A 23,373-nucleotide genomic window follows, 5' to 3' on the forward strand; every position below is an offset into this window, starting at 1 on the left:
TATAAACATTTAAACTATATGATACCCATATTAGATGGCAGAATGGAAAATTAAAATAAAGAGGGACTCAATACTTCCTTGCCCCACACATTCTCAGACTAAACAGGTATCTGACAATGGATAACTGTATTTATATAAATAAAGGCATTCACCCTTGCATTTATTTCTGTTATATGGACGTATGACACTTAAAACGCTCCGCTACAATAATGCATCATAATCTCACATAAAATCCTAATCTTTTCATTTCTTAAGGTTGATTAAGTTACTGATGTTCTTGGTAAACGAATATATTTCTCTTTAGGATATGTTATTTTATTATTTGCAGATTGTGTGTAATCATTCTTCACCAGTCTGAAATGCCAGAAACCAAAACCAAAAGAAATAATAATTCTGTTAGATGTAATAATTTCTTGCCAAGCACAATCCCTTAGTCTAGAACGCTGAGTAATTTTTCAAAGAAAATGTTCCTTTTTGTCTGGGCACAATAGCTCACACCTCTAATCCCAGCACTTTGGGAGGCGAGGCGGGCAGGTAACTTGAGGCCAGGAGTTTGAGACTAGCCTGGCCAGCATGGTGAAACCTTGTCTCTACTAAAAATACAAAAATTAGCCAGGCGTGGTGGTGCATAACTGTAATCCCAGCTACTTGGGAGGTGGAGGTTGTAATGAGCAGAGACACAAAATTCTCCCTACATCCAATATTCTGAGAGTAGTTTATGATTACCGCCTATATTGTCATTTTCAAAAGATAACTTTTGTTTCACAAACTGGATACACAGAAACACATGAACTCTTTACATTAAAATTGAGAAATTTATTTTTTTTCCATGAAATAGTAAGCAGAATTAAAGTAAAGAAATATACAGCTTAAAACAGTTGAAATGACCTTAGAATTTTAATGACAATTATACATTTATGGCCAAAGGAAAAAATGAATAGTTTTTTAATAATGAACTCACTTTAAAAGTTTTGCTTAATAATTCATCTGAAATTACATGGATACAAGGATAACTGGGATCCGGGCACCTTGTAAAATAAAATAATGCCACTTTATCCTTCTCAAAAAAATTGTTATCCCAGTATAACAGTGGTTCGGTTCTGCTCCCCACTCACAGTAGCCACCGTTCTACCATTTACAAACATGTTAACTCAGTCTTCCTGATATGTAAGGATGCCTATTTCAGTTCCATTAAAAATATTTCCAGTAGGCGGTCAGAGAAAATGACTTATTTAGCCCCACTCAGAGTAGAGGATCGGTATGTCAACACATTGTTCGGTCATGGCTTTCTTCTCGTGCTCACTGAGGTCAAATTTCCTCATATAATTATAAATGTTAAAAGATAAAATTACATCTTCACAGCAGCCAAAAATTTATATATTTTTTATGTATTTACAATATCGTACATATTTACATGACCACATCAAATACTAGACTGTAGAAACAACTGACCATCTATAAAGGCATTCATTTAATGCCCAAGCGTTATTTTCTTGTGTAAACAGAAACTTTTTCAAACTTCTATTAGAAAGCTAAAGACAGTCAACATTGTGAAGGCCACCATCCATGGTTAAAGAGCCAAACCTAAAACACACACAAAAAGAGAAAAGGTAATCTCAAAAGATTCATTTATGTATAAAGGCCCCCAACATTAAAATACTTTTCAGAGGAATAAATAGCTATTTATTTTTAAAGAGCTTAAGCAATTATGATTTGTTCTATTTCTTACTGGAACAGCATGGTATATCATAAATGCATGAGAAACCGATATGATGTAATCAAGAAAGTGTTAGTAAGAACTGGATAATTTCTTTCCGGTGGGGTGGGATTTGTTTTTATTTTTATTTATTTATTTAGAGACAGAGTTCTGCTCTTGTTGCCCAGACTGGAGTGCAATGGCACAATCTTGGCTCACTGCAACCTCCATCTCCCGGGTTCTCTCCTGCCTCAGCCTCCCAAGGAGCTGGGACTAGAGGTACACACTACCACGCCCAGCTAATTTTTTTGTATTTATAGTAGAGACAGGGTTTCTCCATGTTGGTCAGGCTGGTCTCCAACTCCTGACCTCAGGTGATCCACCCGCCTCAGCCTCCTAAAGTGCTTGTATTACAGGTGTGAGCTACCATGCCCAGCTGGGATTTATAAACTAAGATAGAGTTGGGGCCAGGCGTGGTGGCTCATGCCTGTAATCCCAGCACTCTGGGAGACCGAGGCAGGTGGATCACTTGAGGTCAGGAGTTGGAGACCAGCCTGGCCAAGATGGTGAAACCCTGTCTCCACTAAAGATACAAAAAAATTAGCCAGGCATGGTGGCGGGTGCCTGTAGTCCCAGCTACTCAGGGGGCTGAGGCAGGAGAATCACTTGAACCCAGGAGGTCAATGTGGGTAGATGACCTGAGGCCAGGAGTTGGAGACCAGCCTGCCCAACATGGTGAAACCCCGTCTCTACTAAAAATACAAAAATTAGCCGGCGTGGTGGCAGGCACCTGTAGTCCCAGCTACTTGGGAGACTGAGGCAGGCGAATAACTTGAACCCGAGAGGCAGAGGTTACAGTGAGCTGAGATTGCATCATTGCACTCCAGCCTCGGCAACAGCAAAACTCTTTCTAAAAAAAAAAAAAAAAAAGAACAAAATTATTAAAACCCACCAAAATTTAAATTGGCATACTCTCCGACCCAGAAATTCCATATCTAGAAACATCTAAAGCTGGTTCCTCAGAAATTCCCATGCAAATACAGGACGATATATACACAAGATGCTCACTGAAGCATGGTCTGTAACTGTGAAAAATCAGAAACTTAAATGCCCAACAAATACACAAGGAGAGAGATATATCTCTCACATTTATGTGGTACTAATATATACATATATATATATTTGTTTGAGACAGAGTCTTGCTCTGTCACCCAGGCTGGAGTGCAATGGCATGATCTTGGCTCACTGCAACCTCCACCTCCCAGATTCACGCGACTCTCGTGCCTCAGCCTCCCCAGTAGCTGCGGTTACAAGTGTGCACCAACACACTCAGCTAATTTTTTGTATTTTTGGTAGAGACAGGGTTTTGCCCTGTTGCCTAGGCTGGTCTTGAACTCCTGAGCACAGGTAATCTGCCTGTCTCAGCCTCCCAAAGTGCTAGGATTACAGGTGTGAGCCACTGTGCCTGGCCAAATGTGAAATATATTTATTAGCATTACAAGGGTTTGAGAACTTATAGAGGAGCACCTAAGGGCTTGAAAAAGAAAGCGTTCCATTACAGAGCCAAATATGACTTAATTTCTCAGGAATCAGGATAAGGAAAATAGCCATCCAAATATTGCTTTATTGGCTCTGTATGTTTTAAAAAATCTCTTTTGGCCTTATCTATTAGGATTTTGCAGATAATAAGCAGACACATAGCTCCTCAAAGTACTGCATTTATCTATGGCTTTCCCCTGCAAGGAGGTGTGCAGAGGACTCTGTAAGCTACTCAGCACCAGAGTGCTGGTGTTTTGTTTTTTTTTTTTTTTTTGAGACAGAGTTTCACTCTTGTTACCCAGGCTGGAGTGCAATGGCGCGATCTCGGCTCACCGCAACCTCCGCCTCCTGGGTTCAAGCAATTCTCCTGCCTCAGCCTCCTGTGTAGCTGGGACTACAGGCACGCGCCACCATGCCCAGCTAATGTTTTGTAGTTTTAGTAGAGGCGGGGTTTCACCATGTTGACCAGGATGGTCTCGATCTCTTGACCTCGTGATCCACCCGCCTCAGCCTCCCAAAGTGCTGGGATTACAGGCTTCACCCACCGCGCCCGGCGTGTGCTGGTGTCTTAACAAGAAACTCTGATTACCCAAATTGAAAATTATGATTCCAATGAATAAGCTATAAAAAATAATGTAAATAGAGTTTGGTCTTTACAAACTGATTCAAATAAGCAAGTAATTCAATTAACCAGTTCTTCTATAAAATGGAACCAATCAACCATTAAAAGGCATCAAAAATTCACAATCATACTGAGAGAGAAAAACAGTAAGTTCTGACTTTATGACCCTTTACCACTGCTGAATCTATTCACACAGGAAGATTTAAGTACAGATGTGTATGAACTCAATTGCACAGAAAATCAGAATAATTATTTTTGCATTACTCACCTTTCTAAAATGTGGTTATTCTCAGCAAGTTCTTTAACCACTCCTTCCATCTCTTCCTTTAGTTTCTTCATACTATATAAAATAAACAAGCACCTTTGCTTAAAAAAGTATGCAAATGTTTTAGAATGATGTTTATGTTTCAGTTTTCTAAATTTAGCTAGTCAACAACTAACCTTATTAAAACACTGTATTACAACAAACATCAAACATTTCAAAATGTAAGAGCAAGAGCACAAACTGCAATAAAAGCAAACACTACAGTTACCAAATGATGAGTTTCTTACCCAAGAGTCATTTCTACTAATGTGTTAGAACTTGGATAAATTGGGGTCATGGCATGTTTGATTCCACTGGAAGCTGCAAACATTTTCTGAGGCAAAGTTTCTTGTAACTAAAACATCAAAAAAAGAAAAAAAAAAACACATTAATCACAGAACAAAAGTACTTACTACAGATCTGATATCAAGTGTTGGAGCTTTTAATAAGTCCTTTATAAAAATTTTAAATTTTGATTTCAAAACTATCAATGATACAATACTTAACACCCTTGTAAGAAACTTTTCTTACAGATGATAAAAGGATGGTTTATCAGCTGTTTTTTGTTGTTAAACAACTCAAGTTGTAAAACTTGGCTCAAAATACATATTAAAAATCTGTGGGTGGAACCAAATGTAGGCACATTCTATCCCATTTTCCCTTGTCAATCACTATCAGTTATAAACTGAGAAGAATTTTAATTTTTCCTAACGAGAAAAATGCCTTTTTTCTGGATACTTTTGATAGCTATACTTACCTCATTAGTATAGTCTTGATACTTTGATACTTCTTCTTCAATATCAAAACACTGATTAGTCAGAGATAATAACTGTTTCCTAAGATGAAGCATCTTTCTGAAAACCAAAAAGAATCCATTGATATGCAGTCTAGCGAAACATTCTCACTTCAAATGTACATTTCTATTGTGCAGTCAATCACTCATCACTCCAAAAGAAGTTTACTCACCTCATCCATTCTTCTGACTTATTCAAAAATGCTTCGTACTTTTTAACACACTCATCTGTAAAGTGTGTCATAGCTTTTGTTGCATGGTAATACAGTTTTTGCCTGTAATTTAGAAATAATCAAAAAGGCTTAAACCAATGTCACTATTTCTACTTTCAATATTTAGAAATTTTCAAATATATGAAATGTATCTGTTTCCTATAATGATTGTTGTGGCTTTAGAATATATTTACAGCAGAAAGTAAACATTTCTAAGATAGACATTATAGCAGTAAGAAGAGAAAGAGAAGGTTCAAAATGGGTGTTAAAGAAAATGCCTATTGAATGAGGTTAAAGTTAAGATGGTGGTTAAGTCTGCCCTCGCCTATGTGCTCTATTATCTGTCCTTCTGTAATGAGAGCACAGGAGGCAGAAGGTGACTGAGTGGAAAGGTAATGTTGCTCCTTCTCCCATTGTGGTAACTTCCCAATTAAGGAGCAGAAGCATGACCTTTAAAAATGTGTACATATTGTAACAATCCCATAAAATCAAGATTAAAATGTATTTTTAATTATAATTAATTTCAACTTTAAGAAGAATCATATTAATAAAGATCACTGAAAATAATTATTAAACATAATCTGGATACTTACTTATCAAATTTGTGGATTTGTTCTTCATTATAAGCTAGTCCTAGAAATAAGAAAATATATTACTGTTGTTAATGCAGAATCATAACATCATACACAATATATTTTATTTTGAGATTATTGCTTCAAAATGGCTAAGAATTTGAAGCAGATGTCATAGATTTGTGGCTCATGGGCTACTTATGGCCCACAGATGCTTTTATTTGGTCTGTAAATAACAATGTAAACAACAATTAACTGTCAACATTTAAAAATCAAGATGTTTCTAACAAAAACTTTGTATTTCTAGCTTTTTGTTTTGTTTTGTTTGAGACGGAGTCTTGCTCTGTTGCCCAGGACAGAGTGCAATGGCACAATCTTGGCTCACCACAACCTGTGCCTTCCAGGTTCAAGCAATTCTCCTGCCTCAGCCTCCTGAGTAGCTGGGATTACAGGCATGTGCCACCAGGACTGGCTAATTTTGTTTTAGTAAAGACAGGGTTTCATCATTTTGGTTAGGCTGGTCTCGAACTCCTGACCTCAGGTGATCTGACCGCCTCAGCCTCCCAAAGTGCTGGGATTACAGGCGTGAATCTCTGCGCCCGGCATTTCTAGCTATTTTTGAGAAATGGGAAGACTGGGCAATACCTCTGGTGAATCTGAGTAGTGGCTCTCCCCTGTAGATGAATCCCCACTGTCCAATCTCATTCCTTTCTGTAACCTGCCTAGCCTTTAGAGGTTCTGGAGTTCATGACCCTGATTTAAAGTACAGTATTCAGAAAGTTGATTTTAAGAACAGTTTTTTAGCACAATCAACCTTTTTCCTGACAGAATCACATCTCTGAAACAGCTTAAGAAGCCACCCTTAAAGATATACCAAATTAATTTAACTGAATTACAACTAATTACTGAGCGATTTATTAAATTAAAAAATAGCAAATTTTACTTACTACGTTCTGCTTTGTCTTTTTTGAACTGATAGTAAATCTCTGTCATGCAATTTAACAGGACTTGTAGTTTTTCTACACTATTTAAGGAAGAAAAACTCACGTAAATTAACTGAGTCAATGTGAAAAAGGACATTTATAAGAGCAGAAACTATGCATAAAGCTATAACCTACTTTCTGTCTTTTGGATGAGTGCCTTCTTGATGTGCCCATGCATCTGCCAGCAATCCGCCTGGAGATAGTCTGCTGTCAATATCCTGAAGACTGGTTTCTATTGTTCCCTGAGAACTGGAAAGCTAAATAAAACCAATGGTTGAGATCCAGATTGCCAAAAGCTTTTTTTGAGAAACAATCATCGCAGTGTCAACAAAGTTTAAAGTCTGAACAACACTTCTTTTGTAGATTACTTCAATTCAAAGGCACAGTAATTATTTCCATTTTTAAATACAAAAGAGTTTCTTAGGTTCATTTCCACCAGGGGTACAATATGATTATAAAACGTGAGACCAACATAAATACATTTTATAAAACATTTCATTCAGTAAAAACCCTTCTAAAACAATATGTAAAATACTTCAATCTTGTTTCTTTATCTGTAAAAAGTGTTTAATTCTCCATTTCATAGCCCTGTTGTGAAAATTCAATAGAACCACTAGAATAGTCTCAAGCATAAACTATGTAGGTAGCAAGATGTGTGCTCTTCGTGTTTAGAGGCCAAACCAAAGCAACTGCTCTTAAAAACAGAAAATGAAAAGAAACCTCACCTAAGATTCTGTTCATTTTAAGCTTAGTAAATTTATCACTTGCCTGCCACAGAAATGCATATAGTATTTGTAAAACTTGTGAAGAAAGGATGAGGCTAGACTTAAAGGACAAATATGTCCAAATATTTGAAAGGTCCTCATACACACTACTGCTTTTCAAATAACGTTGTCAGTAGCAGCTGACATTGCCACTAGCAACCAACGAGGGTGCCCTTTAAACCACACTCTTGTCAGCGCTGGCATTATAATTTTTTAAGCCTTGATAATCTGAAAAATAAAAACAGTATCTTACTGTTATAACATGCGAGTTTTTCTTACTATTGGATTTGAGCATTTTTTCTTTTTTCTTTTTTTTTTTTTTTAGACGGAGTTTCACTCTTGTTACCCAGGCTGGAGTGCAATGGCGCGATCTCGGCTCACCGCAACCTCCGCCTCCTGGGTTCAGGCAATTCTCCTGCCTCAACCTCCTCAGTAGCTGGGATTACAGGCACGTGCCACCATGCCCAGCTAATTTTTTGTAGTTTTAGTAGAGACGGGGTTTCACCATGTTGATCAGGATGGTCTCGATCTCTTGACCTCGTGATCCACCTGCCTCGGCCTCCCAAAGTGCTGGGATTACAGGCGTGAGCCACCACGCCCGACCAAGGATTTGAGCATTTTTTCAAGATTTTTAACTCAGTAACATTTAAAGTATGTATATACCTGAATCAAAAGTTTCAGCAGATATATTTTCTTCATTTATAAATTGTCTCTAAATGTTCTTTGCTCATCTATTTTTTACAAATTAACTATTTTCCTTATCAATTTGTATGAGTTAGTTTTATAAAAAATGCTTTATCACATTTCCCCAACTTATTTGCTTTCTAAGATTTTTTTAACATACCAAGATCTTAAATGGTTATTTTGTTTTTGAAACAGGGTCTCACTCTGTCACCCAGGCTGGAGTGCAGTGGGGCAACCTCAGCTCACTGCAACCTCTGCATCCCGAGCTCAAGCCATCCTCTCACCTCAAGCCTCCCAAGTAGCTGTGACTAGAGGTGTGTGCCTTCACACCTTGCTAATTTTTGCTTTTTTTTGGTAGAGATGGGGTTTCACCATGTTGCTCAGGCTGGTCTTGAACTCTTGGAGCTCAACCGATCTACCCCACCATGGTCTCCCAAAGCGCTGGGATTATAGGTGTGAGCCACTGTGCCTAGCTTAATTTTTTTTTTTTTTGAGACTGAGTTTCACTCTTGTTACCCAGGCTGGAGTGCAATGGCGTGATCTTGGCTCACCGCAACCTCCGCCTCCCGGGTTCAGGCAATTCTCCTGCCTCAACCTCCTGAGTAGCTGGGATTACAGGCACACGCCACCATGCCCACTAATGTTTTGTATTTTTAGTAGAGACGGGGTTTCACCATGTTGACCAGGATGGTCTCGATCTCTTGACCTCGTGATCCATCCGCCTCGGCCTCCCAAAGTGCTGGGATTACAGGCTTGAGCCACCGCGCCCGGCACCCAGCTTAAATTTTTATATGATCAAATATATACCTTGGTTTTTATGCTTTATGTCTTTTTTAACATTAATGTTTAGAATGTGTTAAGTTATACATTCAATATATGGGAAATAGTTTATGGAAAAAGTTATTTCTTACAGCATTACATAGAAGAGTGAAAAGCAAACTGAAGGACCAACAGTAGAGGAATAAGACTAAAACAAAACTTTTTTTTTTTTTTAAATGGAGTCTTGCTGTTACCAGGCTGGAGTGCAGTGGCACAATCTCAGCTCACTGCAACCTCCGCCTCCTGGGCCAAGAGAGCCTTCCGCCTCAGCCTCCTGAGTAGCTGGGACCACAGGCGCATGCCACCATGATCAGCTAATTGTTTTTTGTATTTTTAGTAGAGACTGGGTTTCACCATGTTGGCCAGGATGGTCTCAATCTCTTGACCTCGTGATCCGCCCACCTTGGCCTCCCAAAGTGCTGGGATTACAGGCTTGAGCCACCACACCCGGTCCTCTTTTTTTTTTTGAGACAGAGTCTCGCTCTGTCATCAGGCTGGTGTGCAATGGCGCAATCTCAGCAGCTGACTGCAACCTCTACCTCCCGGGTTCAAGCGATTCTCCTGCCTCAGTCTCCTGAGTAGCTAGGATTACAGGCACATGCCACCACGCCCAGCAGCTTTTTATTTATTTATTTTTTAGTAGAGATGGGGTTTCACCATGTTGGTGAGGCTGGTCTTGAACTCCTGACCTTCTGATCCACCCACCTCGTCCTCCCAAAGTGATGAGATTACAGGCGTGAGCCACTGCACCTGACCATAAAAATTTCTTTAAGGTCTCACTAGGAAGGGAGTTACAACAACTCAACAGGTTATGAGAAAAAATGAAATCTAGGGACAAGTAATTGGCTTGAAGTGAAAAGTCCTAATGTCATAAGACTCCATTACCTCAAGCTATTTAGTTATCTATGCTTTCTCATAAGAAATCTTAATCTCACAGAAATGTCATAAAAATGGAAAAAATTTTGAGATCCCCAAAATAAAACATATAATTATGATTGAAAGTGCTCAAATGATTCTGGCCCTGGAAATAAATGTCTATTAGGCCTATGAGCTGGTAAATCATGTTCTAAGGGGAAAACAAAGAATATAAAACACTGACAGCAACATGGCTGTCTATATTTAAATGCAGACAAATACTGGGGAAGACTATTTTGTGCTTTCTGACTTTTAATCACTTTATCCTATAGCTATGTTTTTCAAACTTTCTTGACCACAGCTCATAGTAAGAAATTCACCGTTTTAACTCGGTAACATTTAAAGTGTATATATACCTGAATCAAAGGTTTCATGAACAGCCAGGTACAGTGGCTCACACCTGTAATCCCCAGCACTTTGGGAGGCCAAGGTGGGCAGATCACAAGGTCAGGAGTTTGAGACCAGCTTGGCCAATATGGTGAAACCGTTTCTACTAAAAATACAAAATTTAGCCAGGCATGGTGGTGGGTGCCTGTAGTCCCAGCTACTTGGAAGGCTGAGGCAGGAGAATCACTTGAACCTGGAAGGCAGAGGTTGCAGTGAGCTGAGATCACACCACTGCACTCCAGCCTGGGTGACAGAGACTCCATCTCAAAAATGAAAAAAAGTTTCATGAACAATAATTTCCTTATTATATGTGATGCATTCTGACATTTTCTATTTTGTTCCATTTAAAAACACATTGCTGATTACAATGCACTCAATTTCATAACTTACTAGTTGTTCATTATTCATATTTTGGAAACCACTGTTTGAGATCTAAAACTGAGGAAAAGAAACAACTAAACATCAGCCTAAGCTGGAAAGAGAAAAGGATATCATATCAAGTTCCTTCCATTCATTCATTCATTCATTCATTCACTCACTCATTTATTCATTTATTTGAGACAGGGTCTCGATATGTTGCCCAGGCTGGAGTACAGCGGCTATTCACAGGCGTGATCCCACTACTGATCAGCACGGGAGTTTTGACCTGATCTGTTTCTGACCTGGGCCGGTTCACCCCTCCTTAGGCAACCTGGTGGTCCCCCGCTCCCGGGAAGTCACCATATTGATGCTGAACTTAGTGCAGACACCAATTGGCATGGTGCACTACAGCCCAGAACTCCTAGGCTCAAGCGATCCTCCCACCTCAACCTCCCGAGTAGCTGGGACTACAGGTATGTGCCATTGTGCCCGGCAAGCTCCTTTCACTTTTCATTTAATATCCATTTTATGGAAAGAATACTTCAAATGCTAAAGCTTGCGAAGTTACAATACATTTATTTATTTATTTTGAGACAGAGTCTTGGCTCTATTACCCAGGCTGGAGTGCAGTGACATGATCTTGGCTCACTGTAACCTTTACCTCCTGGGCTCAAGTGGTCATCCTATTTCAGTCTCCCAAGTAGCTAGGACTACAGGTATGCACCACCATGCCTGGCTAATTGTTTCATATTTTTTTTGTAGAGATGAGGTTTTGTCATGATGTCCAGGCTGGTCTTGAACTCCTTGACTCAAGTGATTCATCCAACTCAGCCTCCCAAAATGCTGGGATTACAGATGTGAGCCACCGCATGCAGCCAAGAGTACAGTATTTTTATTTATCTCATTTAATTGCTACAACAGCTCATAAGACGGGCAGGATAAGAAATTGCTGATTTTAGAGAAAAGTAAACCAAGGATGCAAAGAATTAAAGGCCTTTCTTAAGTAGCCAGCCATGAATAGGCAGGTAAATAGGAGCAGGTCTGGAATTAGTAATCAGCTCTCACTGATTGCCAATATATAAATCTGTGCACTTCTGTAATATTTTTTTTTTGAGACAGTTTTGCTCTTGTTGCCCAGGCTGTAATGCAATGATGGGATCTTGGCTCACTGCAACCTCTGCCTCCTGGGTTTAACTGATTCTCCTGCCTCAGGCTCTTGAGTAGATGGGATTACAGGCATGCACCACCACGCCTGGCTGATTTTTGTATTTTTCATAGAAACGGGGTTTCTCCATGTTGGCCAGGCTGGTCTTGAACTCCCAACCTTAAGTGATCCGCCCGCCTTGGCCTCCCAAAGTGCTGGGATTGCAGGCGTGAGCCACCATGCCCAGCCTATAATACATTTTAATAAGAGATTCAGAGACTCCCTGAAATTCTGTATTTTACAGCAGAGTAGAGATGTGTGTCCTAATTCCTTTTTCTAGCTATAGAAACGATTGCCTCCCTGAGGATATCAAATCTTTCTTTCCTTAAATTTTTATTTTAGAAAAAAATCTGGTAATATTTTCCTAATTTAAATATTTCTCTCTCTCTTTTTTTTTTTTGAGACTGAGTTTCACTTTTGTCACCCAGGCTGGAGTGTGATGCCATGATCTTGGCTCACTGCAACCTCTGCCTCCTGGGTTCTAGCAATTCTCCTGCTTCAGCCTCTCAAGTAGCTGGGATTATAGGCGCCCACCATGCCCAGCTAATTTTTGTATTTTTAGTAGAGATGAGGTTTCACCATGTTGGCCAGGCTGGTCTTGAACTCCTGACCTCAGGTGATCCACCTGCCTCGGCTTTCCAAAGTGTTGGGATTACAGGTGGGAGCCACTGTGCCTGGCCTAATTTAAATCTATTTCTAAACAAGCTTAAGCACTTTACATTCAACTGCATGTTAAATTACATTTATGAACTTGCTTTAACTGCCACAGCAGCAACACGAAAGCATTATGGATTTATACACAAAGAGAGAGAGAGAGAGAGAGAGTGAGAGAGAGAGGTTTAAATGACAGTAGGCATTTGGATATGTTACAAAAAATTTCAAGGCAGTAAGAGTATTTAATAATACGCTTAAAAGAAGTTTCTAAAGATGGGAAAATACTCTTTCTCTGCAGTGAGAAACATCATCCCTGTAAAAAAGTTTATTTATATTTTATAGACAAGATGTCACTCTGTTGCACAGGCTAAGGTGCAGTGACACCGTCATAACTCGCTGCAGCCTTTAATGCCTCAGCTCAAGTGATCCTCCTGCCTTGGCCTTCTGAGTAGTTGCGACTATAGGTGTGTACCACCATGCCTAGCTCATAAGAAAGTTTAAATTTAATAGTGCCAGCAAAGGAATAGGTTATGAGCTTATAATTTTCATAATTTTGTAAATACTTACTCTCAACAATTTGGTGTGTATGTCTGAAATTTCACCTAACTCTGCTGCTTCTAGGTTGATCTTCATCAACTTTTCGTAACTGTATGAAAAGTCACAAGAGAAAATTAAATGAGTATAATCAATACATAGTTTTAAAAAGATGTTCTATACGCCGGGTGTGGTGACTCACACCTGTAATTCCAGTACTTTGGGAGGCTGAGGTGGGTGGATCACAAGGTCAGGAGTTTGAGACTAGCCAGATCAACATGGTGAAATACTGTCTCTCCTAAAAATACAAAAATTAGCCAGGCATGGTGGTGCGCTCTTGTAATCCCAGCTACTCAGGAGGCTGAGACAGGGGAATTGCTTGAACCCGGGAGGCAGAGGCTGTAATGAGCTGAGATTGTGCCACTGCACTCCAGCGTGGGTGACAGAGCGAAGACTCCACCTCAAAAAAAAAAAGTTTTATAAATAAATATTTGAGCTTTTATCATAACCATTAAAAATAAAACAATGATTCAAAGTCTATAAGCCAGCAAATTGTTAAAAAAAAAAACAAACCCTGATGCCGGCTGGGCATGGTGGCTCACACCTATAATCCTAGCACTTTGGGAGGCTGAGGAGGGCAGATCACGAGGTTAGGAGATGGAGACTAGCCTGGCTAACACGGTGAAACCCCGTCTCTATTAAAAATACAAAAAAAATTAGCTGGGTGTGGTGGTGCATGCCTGTAGTCACAGCTACTCGGGAATTTGAGGCAGCAGAATCACTTGATTCTGGGAGGTGAAGGTTGCAGTGAGCTGAGATTTTGCCATTGCACTCCAGCCTAGGCAACAGAGTGAGACTTCATCTCAAAAAGCAAAACCAAAACCAAAAAAAAAAAAACAAAAAACCAAACCTGATGCCTTCCTGAAGAAGGAATTTTATCTGCTTCTATTTTAAACTTGCAGATTAAAGGATAAAACAGAAAAGACAAATTAATTTCAAATAGTCTTATGTGAAGATAATGGTAAAAATACTACATTTCATTTAATGGAGGACAATAGTGAATACTAATTTTATTTACTATATTTTCTTTGCAGTACAAATAGTATATTCTAGAAAGAGGGCAGTTTAAAATATCATTCTGTTTCAATACACATTTTCAGAATAAAATTAACAAGTAAGAATAAACTAAAACGAATTCCTAAAATTCTAAAAATACTACTAACAGCCTGTTCTAGAATACCTCTTCCTATTTCCTTTGTTGATTACAGGTTTCATATTTTCTTATTCAGAGTTTCTGTTTTACAAGCTAGAAATAAGATGTTTTTCCCACTAACCTTTGCTAGTTAACAGCTGGGAGGAAATGCCACTAAAGAGATGGTATTCATTTCTTAGGAAGAAAATCAGCACTTTTGCCTTTGTGATGATGATGTAATCACTAATCTAAGGCTTTTTTTTTTTTGATACAGAGTCTCACTCTGTCACCCAGGATGGAGTTCAGTGGTGCAATCTCAGCTCACTGCAACCTCTGCCTCCTAGGTTCAAGTAATTCTCCTGTCTCAGCATCCCGAATAGCTGGGACTACTACAGGCGCATGCCACCACGCCCAGCTAATTTTTTGTATTTTTAGTAGAGATGGGGTTTCACCCTGTTAGCCAGGACAGACTTGATCTCCTGATCTCCTGGATCCACCCGCCTTGGGCTCCCAAAGTGCTGGGATTACAGGGGTGAGCCACTGTGCCTGGCCAAGGCTGATCTTTAATATAAACCGTTGCAGAGCATGTGATATTGTACCAAGAATAGCTAAATCAATTAACAGAAATGGAACATTTAATAATTTAACCCTTAATAGTAAGGAAGTAGTCTACTCACACTTTCACAGTTTTTTCAATGTTTCTGATACAGAAATCCAATGTGATCACAACTTCTGTCTTTTTGTGAACAGTTTCATTGTAATCATCTTTAACTAATTCACTAGAAAAAGAAAATTATTCCCATTAGTTTATCTAAGGAGTTATTTTTTCTTATCTATCACTAATATACTGTAGTACTGCTGTTCAAAAACATTTTATAACAATATTCTTGATATTAGTCAATTCACACATTTTGAGATACTACAATTAAAAGCATTTGTGTGACTATAATATATACACCTATATATATACCTAGAGATATATATATATATATCTATATCTAGGTAACTTATATTTTCACAAACCACTACTACTTAAAGAGTTTAGAAACCTAAGGTATTAAAATTACATTAAAAAGTAAAAACTAATCTACAATTATACAAAGAGTTTGTAGAGCATTCCAGTTTATACTGCCAGAATTAATGTTTACTACTCATAGCACACTACTGTCTGACTTATAAACCAATTACAGGTTGAATATCCCTTATATGAAATGCCTGGGACCAGAAGTGTTTCAGATTTTGGAATATTTGCACATATACATACTGGTTAAGCATCTCTAATCTAAGAATCCAAAATGCTCCAATGAGTATTTCCTTTAAGCATTAACTTTGAGCAAAAAGTTTCAAATTTTGGAATATTTTTTATTAGGGATGCTCAACGTGTGATGTAATCTCTGAAGAAGGATGACAGAGTAAACAATACATAATTGAAGGACTTTTGATCTATATCGGGGATCAACAAACTAAGACCTGAGGCCTGCTTTTGTATGGTCTACGAACTAACATTACACTTTTAAAGGTTGCAGAAACAAAGAAGAGACCACATGCAGCCCATAAAGTCTAAAATATTAGACTGCCAACAGTAGTTTACGTTAAAACTATTTTCTCATGACTTACTGAACTATAAACTAATAAGTAAAAGAAATAAAGCTTCATGGATCAGCGATTAAGGGTAGATGAGAGAGAAGATGAAAACTGTTAGTACACAGAGCTTTTTCCAGAAACCAGTAAAAACAAGGAAGCTTCTTAGTAGAAATATAAAAATATAGGCTTAGGAATCAGATATGTGAACACAGTGAAAAATATAAATACAAATTTATGGGTTTCATATAATGCTACCAGAAAAAAAAAAAGGAGCCTAATAAAAGAGCAATGAAATGCTTCATGTCCATTTTTGCAAGAAGGGGTGGGTATGAGGTAGGCATACATAAACTGTTAAAAGCATTACAGTCCAAGGGCACATACATAGTGATAAGAGTGCAGAAAACAAACTTCTCAGCATCTGTCGGCCACAAGGCCATTACGATGTGTGTGCAAAATTCAAAAGCTTTGAATGATGTGTAGAAATAAGCATAATTCCCAAAGAGATCAATTATTTTCCATTTTTATCAGATGGAAAGATGCCATCTATAAATCATGAAAAGTAAAAAAAAAAAAAAAAAAAGTAAAAATTATATCCATCTTACATTTCTTAGAGTCATTTTTAGGAAGAGACTACTTAAACTAGATGATCAGTTAACTACATTAAGCGATCTAGTGTTAAAAAATTAGCTTTTAAATTGCTTGTTAGATTACATATTCATATTGTATGATTTCATTTATATGAAATGTCTAGAATAGGCAAATGTATAGAAACAGTATATTAGTGGCTACCTAGGGCAGGGCTGTGTTGGCAGAAATGGAGAGTGAATACTAATGGATGCAGAGTTACTTTCTGGGGTGATGAAAATGTTCTAAAATTAGTGATGATGGCTGCACAACTCTGGACATACTAAAAACCACTGAACTGTATGCTTAAATGGGTGAGTTATATAGTTTATGAATTCTATCTCAATGCTGTGAAGGTTGGGTGTAGTGGCTCACACCTGTAATCCCAGCTGTGTGGGGCTGACTGCTTGAGCCCAAGAGTTTGAGACCAGCCTGGGCAACATAACTAGACCCAATCTCTACAAAAAAAAAAAAAAAAAAATTAGCTGGGCTTCATGGAGTATGCCTATAGTCTCAGGTACTTGGGAGGCTGGGGCGGTAGGATCACTTGAGCCCAGGAGTTTCAGGCTGCAGTGGTCTGTGATTGTGCCACTGCACTCTAGCCTGGGTGACAGTGAGACCCTGTCTCAAAAAGAAAAAAAAAATGCTGTGATGAAAAAGGACTATGTATTTCATTTGGGAAAATGATAGGAAATGAAGGAAGACTTTGAGGACTTAAATGAGAGAAAGTACAGACTGTACTGGATTATAACAAGCCAAAGCCTTCTAACACAGTGAAATGACAACTGAGTCAAGGTCCCAGGAAAAGAAATGCATTTGTTGTCACATCCTATAGCGTGGTATAAGTTTTAAAATTCAGATATACTATTTGTACAAGGTCATTGCAGGACTCATGAAAAAATAGCCGCTAAATGTTTTATAAGCTAAATGTGAAACAAATGTATTATAATAAAAATCAAGCACCTAATCTAACTAGTCTGAAGAGAGAAAACATCAATGATGGACGAGGTCTACATGAAAACCAATTTTCAAATTTCAGTCTACTACTTACATCAGCCATCGTATCCCCTTTCGCATTAATTCCTGATAAAGCAGTAAGGTACTGGCAATTCTGCAGGCATAACACACAACCCCTGTTATTGCCTAACGAAGAAATAAAATGTCAATATTTGGTGCTAATTGTGGTATAGGTTAAGAAAAACTTCTACACAAAATTATTAAAGCTTATACATTTTCATCAGGTTAATTAAAAACACAATAAACCACCAATTTCTAAAAGTTAAAAACAGATATAACTATAATAAATATATTATCCTTAACATTATCTGAACACGCACTGTCTCAATGGAGGGAATGTTCTTATATTATGAATTCAAGAAAGGATAAAAAGTAAAAAAGAAAGACCACAAAGTAACTTGGAAAGGGTATCAATTTAAGTGAATAATTTCCTAAGTCACACAGGCATACATGAAGACACAATACATGTTATTGCTTCTACTATTGATAGGATATATTAAATTCAGATGTTTACATAGTAATTCAATTAAATACTAACCTTAGCCATGCTAGCATCCCCATCTAAATCATACCGTGGATGCACTTTAGGGAGGGAAACTGAAATATGAAGTAAAATAAAATGAGAAAGAAAACTTTTTGAAAAAATCACTTTATCCTTTATAGAGCAAATAGAATGTCTAAATTAAACATTAGTGGCAAAATCTTTAATGTACTTTTCAAACAATAATGCTCATTCTCTAACAAATTACCTCCAATATTTCTAAGAAGTTTCATTTTTTCCTTAAATATATTCCAACACAATGAGTTCAATGCTTCTCTTTAAATCTACATCAACTCCCAACCTTCAAATAGAAATGTAAAATTCTGGGTGATTCATTTTTTTTTTTTTACCGGTAGAATGAATAATTTAAAAGATTCTAAAAATGCAGATCTATTTTTTCTTAGACTCTAAAGCTTTGCACAATGTTGTATACATACTGGACACAAAAAAATGTTTGCTGAAATTTATGATATAAAAGGCAATTTTGAGTGTTAGTAAAACACTTTTTTTCTTTTTTTTTTTTTGAGACTGAGTCTGGCTGTGTTACCCAGGCTGGAATGCAGTGGCACGATCTCAGCTCATTGCAACCTTCACCTCCCAGGTTCAAGCGATTATCCTGCCTCAGCCTCCCAAGTAGCTGAGATTACAGGCACCCGCCATCACACTCAGCTAATTTTTGTATTTTCAGTAAAGACGGGATCTCACAGTGTTGGCAAGACTGGTCTCGAACTCCTGACCTCATGATCCACCAGCCTCAGCCTCCCAAAGTGCTGGGATTACAGGCGTGAGCCACCGAACCCGGCCAACGAAACACTTTTAAAAGAGAGTTACGGTGAAATGTATGACAAATGATTTTATCATTTTATGAAACAAAATATTTGAAGTCAAATGATGTCTACAAGGCTTTTCAATTTTACTATTACTGTCTTTCAACTATAGTAACATAAAATTTTAATATTTATAAAAGCTCTACATTAATGTCACCATCAACTTCATAAAGATGACAATCATTTCTTTTTTTTTTTTTTTTTTTTAGATTGAGACGGGGTTTTTCGCTTGTTACCCAGGCTGGAGTGCAATGGCGTGATCTCGGCTCACCGCAACCTCCGCTTCCTGGGTTCAGGCAATTCTCCTGCCTCAGCCTCCTGAGTAGCTGGGATTACAGGCACACACCACCATGTCCAGCTAACTTTTTGTATTTTTAGTAGAGACGGGGTTTCACCATGTTGACCAGGATGGTCTCGATTTCTTGACCTTGTGATCCACCCGACTCGGCCTCCCAAAGTGCTAGGATTACAGGCATGAGCCACCGTGCCCGGCTGACAATCATTTCTACAATCACAGATTTTGTGGATTTTTTTGTTTTTGAGACAGGGTTCCACTCTGTCTCCCAGGCTGGAGTGCAGTGGTGCAATCTCAGCTTACTGCAGCCTCTGCCTCCTGGGCTAAAGCGATCCTCCGACCTCAGCCTCCCATGTAGCTGGGACTACAGGTGCAAGCCACCACGCCCAGCTAATTTTTATTTTTTGTAGAGATGAGCTCTCAATATGTTGCCTAGGCTGGTTGTAATTTTTTGATGGCCAGTAAGAACAAGAAAAACCCTAACTTACTTTTTTCATATATTAATCCTATGGTATTCAAAGGTTCCCGGCTTACTACAAAGATGGGATTTTCCTCAGTAGTTTTAGGGAAATGTTGTGCTAGTCTTCCAGGTTCTAAGACTAAGCGTCGTCCTTCATAGATAAGTTCTTGATTTGAAGAAATAATTTTGGTTTGTTTATACACCAGTTCATGAAATATAGTAGCACTGTGTGAGAAAAAGCAAAAGGACACTGTAACTGGGGATAAAGTGAGAGGCAAAATCTTTTTAAAGTGCAACAATATTCATTTCTAACTCATATTCCTAAGATCATAACCAGTTTATATAAACTTGCTTTGTTAATGTGGATACTACAAACTCCCTTCCATATAACCTGTCCATATAGTAAGCAATTCTAAAGTATTGTTATGTTCGTATACCTATGTAATATATAGGATTCTTAATATTTTCTTTTCTGTGTGTGTGTGTGACAGCGTATTTTCTTTCCTGTGTGTGTATGTGTGTGTGTGTGTGACAGAGTCTCGCTCTGTTGCCCAGGCTGGAGTATAGTGGCGCAATCTGGGCTTACTACAGCCTCCACCTCATGGGTGCAGAACCAACGTAGCAGAGATGTTTAGAGTACTGGCTTGAATCAGATACCTGGGTTCAAATCTTAGCTCTTCCACTAACTTGCTATATAACCATACGTGACTTAACTCTTATGCACCATTTCCTCAACAGTAAAATGGAAATAATAACAGTACCCACTTCACAGAATTGTTGTGAGGAATAAATGGCTTAAATATGTAAAGAACCAAGAACAGCACTTGTCATGTGACTATATGTTTGTTAAATAAATTAATAAAATGAAGTATTTTCAAAATGATGCTTTAGGGAAAAGCTAGCCTCCCCATGAATAGATCAATGACATCAAAAGAAATGTTTCAGCAGCAATATTGTAATTTGGCTCTACAAGCCTCCATTGGGTGACCTTTTGAAAATTTTTTGTTTCTAATTTTTGTGTGTACACAGGAAATGTATATATTTATGGAGTACATGAGATGTTTTGTTACAGGCATACAACATGTAATAATCACATCATGGAGAATGTGGTATCCATCCAGTCAAGCATTTCTCTTTTGTGTTACAATCATATTATACTCTTTTTAGCTTTTTAAAAATTTATAATTAAGTTATTATTAACTATAGTCACATTGGGTGAGCTTTTTAAAAAACATTTTGACATTACTACAGATTCACATGCAGTTCTAAGAAACAAAGAAGACAGACACCATATATTCTTCCCCCTGCTTTCCCCAATGGTAACAACTTGCATATAGCAAAGCATCACAACCAGCTATTAACACTGATTCACTCAACTTACTTAAATTTCCCCAGTTTTACATGCAAGTGTATGTATGTATACAGTCACGCATTGCTTAACAATGGGAATAAGTTCTGAAAAATGCATCATCGCATGTACATCATAAAGTATATTTACGGAAAACTACATACTATGCCTTCTACATACCTAGGCTATATGGTATCTAGCCTATTGCTCCTAGGCTACAAATCTGTACAGCACGTTACTGTACTTAATACTGTAAGCAGCTGTAACACAATTACTAACAGTATTTGTATATGTGAACATATGTAAACATAGAAAAGATACAGTAAAAATATGGTATTATAATCTTATGGAACCACTGTCATATATATGGTCCATCATTGACCATTATATGCAATTTTATCATATGGGTAGTTTTTCTTAAATCACGTGGGTGCGTTTTTGTTTACATAAAACAAACACTGGCTATTTTTCCAGCACCAGGTACTTTAACCATTATTATGGTTAATAATAATAACCAAATTATTTGCGTACGGTTATCAAGTGCAAATAATAACCATGTTAACTATATTTAAGACTTAGGCTTTGATATTTTAAACATGGGAGGATAGTGCACTTAGTAAAACCTGGCTCATTTATTGGTAGATGCCATTTGTGGTTATGTGATTATGTAACTTGAAAGTAGGCACTGCAATGAAAGTAGTCTTGTAAAACTTAACAGTTTAAGAACAAGCTAATTTAACTATAAATTTTAGAATATCAATCCTTTTACTCCAAAAATAAGTGAAAAGGAATTTAGTAAGCACTTAAATATAATTTTCTATGTGGGAAGCATGGGTGCTTTTGGTGAGGCTGAGGCATCTTTTCTATTTCTTTTCCTACCTTAGGAAAATATATAACAGAATATGTTGCTATAAGAAGAAAACAGAGATACTTACGTATTATAGCTATGAATATAAATCTTATGAGCTGTCATTTGTTGTAGCGAAAAAACATGAATTATCATTCGGTGAAGTATATCACTAGTTTCTGCAAAAAACTGGTCAAAACCCCAACACTTTTCCTGATCTGCTTCAAGGATGTTTGCAAGAACAGGAGTAAGTAGAACCTGAAGACCCCTAAAATGGTATTGAAAAGTTACTTGAAGAGTGAATATATCATATTCTGTCTATGTTAAAAAATCATAATATTTACCAGCAAATTTAAGGAATTGTCATTATTATCATATTAGATTAATTTAAAATTTTTTAAATCTGTCAGCTTTTCAGAAAGTTAGGTGACCTTCACTTAATATCATTCATCAATGAATCAGAGATGATAGCTTTTTTTTTTTCTTCTAGAAATGGGGTCTTGTTATGCTGCCCAGGCTGAAGTGAAACACTTTATGTGTTGCAGTCTCAAACTCCAGGGCTCTAGTATCCTGTCTCAGCTTCCTGAGTAGCTGAGTATGCCACTATGCCAAGCCCATTACATTTCTGGTAGTTGCTTTCACTGCTGATTTGTAGTACTTGAAGTTCTTACTATTTAAAACAAGTGTTCATTTCCTGAACCCTTTACATTTTATCAGTTTGCCCGAGATCCTCAAAATAAGCATTTCCTAAATCAAAATTTAACACAAATCACAATTATAATGTTACATTTCTGTTCTCCAACACAATGAATTTCTCTTGGTAATCTAGTTGCATGACAATTTTATTTTGGAAAACTTTTTAAACAACATACACAAAAAACTAGTTACAACAGTGGTTTTTGAAAATAATTTCAGCATTGGAACTCTTGGTTTAAATGAATTTTCATAGAACCCAATATATAAAATGCTAAATGATATTTTATTAGTTTGTTTTATATATTTATTTAGTTAAAAGTCATACAAAAAGCACCCACAACTTACAATAGGTGTTAAGCCAGTAACTCACCTAATTATGGATTATGTAACTACCACACTCAGGAAAAATGGAAGTTAATTCAGTAATCACAAATTCTAAATACTGATGTGTGTCTTGGCTTTTTTTCCAGAGTGAAATACAAAATAATTTACTTTCTACTTTTAATTTTTTTTACCTTAATTCTTTCTTTGTGGTAACAGAAATCTTTTTTTTTTTTTTTTGAGACACAGTCTGGCTCTGCTGCCCAGGCTGGAGTGCAGTGGCACAATTTTGGCTCACTGTAACCGCCACCTCCTGGGTTCAAGTGATTCTCCTGCCTCAGCCTCCCAAGTAGCTGTGACTACAGGCGTGCGCCACCATTCCCAGCTAATTTTTGTATTTTTAGTAGAGGTGGGGTTTCACCGTGTTAGCCAGGATGGTCTCGATCTCGTCACCCTGTGATCCACCCACCTCGGCCTCCCAAAATGCTGGAATTACAGGCATGAGCCACCGCGTCCGGCCACAGAATTCTTAAATGACAATATAATTTGTTTGAGTTCTGCCTGCATCATTAAACAAGA

At 37.6% G+C, this 23,373-nt stretch overlaps 1 protein-coding gene and 2 long non-coding RNA genes across 4 annotated transcripts in view; 1 reads left to right on the plus strand and 2 right to left on the minus strand.

Annotated features, from left to right (window-relative positions):
• Window positions 1–795: 795 nt before the first annotated feature.
• The window catches only part of TBK1 (TANK binding kinase 1), a 52,722-nt gene continuing 30,144 nt past the window's right edge, over window positions 796–23,373 (minus strand). Inside the window, exons 8-21 of one of the 2 annotated variants that reach the window (XM_032288498.1) lie at window positions 21,866–22,045; window positions 19,611–19,807; window positions 17,998–18,056; window positions 17,494–17,585; window positions 14,912–15,013; window positions 13,076–13,154; window positions 6,857–6,978; window positions 6,686–6,762; window positions 5,760–5,799; window positions 5,128–5,229; window positions 4,919–5,015; window positions 4,410–4,516; window positions 4,126–4,197; window positions 796–1,584 (exon numbers count right to left, since the gene is read on the minus strand). In XM_032288498.1, coding sequence (XP_032144389.1) covers window positions 1,533–1,584; window positions 4,126–4,197; window positions 4,410–4,516; window positions 4,919–5,015; window positions 5,128–5,229; window positions 5,760–5,799; window positions 6,686–6,762; window positions 6,857–6,978; window positions 13,076–13,154; window positions 14,912–15,013; window positions 17,494–17,585; window positions 17,998–18,056; window positions 19,611–19,807; window positions 21,866–22,045 — 1,378 coding nt within the window. In that variant the 3' untranslated portion in view covers window positions 796–1,532. The remainder of the gene's footprint in view (window positions 1,585–4,125; window positions 4,198–4,409; window positions 4,517–4,918; window positions 5,016–5,127; window positions 5,230–5,759; window positions 5,800–6,685; window positions 6,763–6,856; window positions 6,979–13,075; window positions 13,155–14,911; window positions 15,014–17,493; window positions 17,586–17,997; window positions 18,057–19,610; window positions 19,808–21,865; window positions 22,046–23,373) is intronic. The other variant, XM_032288508.1, reaches the window with a different exon arrangement.
• Window positions 8,524–9,140, minus strand: LOC116558477. The gene is made up of 2 exons (XR_004272018.1): window positions 8,944–9,140; window positions 8,524–8,638 (listed from the first exon to the last, which is right to left on the minus strand). It is a non-coding gene; the product is annotated as an uncharacterized LOC116558477 (long non-coding RNA).
• On the plus strand, window positions 8,610–22,462 carry LOC116558482. Its single transcript, XR_004272023.1, has 3 exons — window positions 8,610–8,622; window positions 14,417–14,419; window positions 22,374–22,462. It is a non-coding gene; the product is annotated as an uncharacterized LOC116558482 (long non-coding RNA).

This window comes from Sapajus apella, unplaced genomic scaffold (assembly GCF_009761245.1).
Source record: "Sapajus apella isolate SASKATOON/1434 unplaced genomic scaffold, GSC_monkey_1.0 scaffold2, whole genome shotgun sequence".
Lineage (NCBI taxonomy): Eukaryota > Metazoa > Chordata > Mammalia > Primates > Cebidae > Sapajus > Sapajus apella.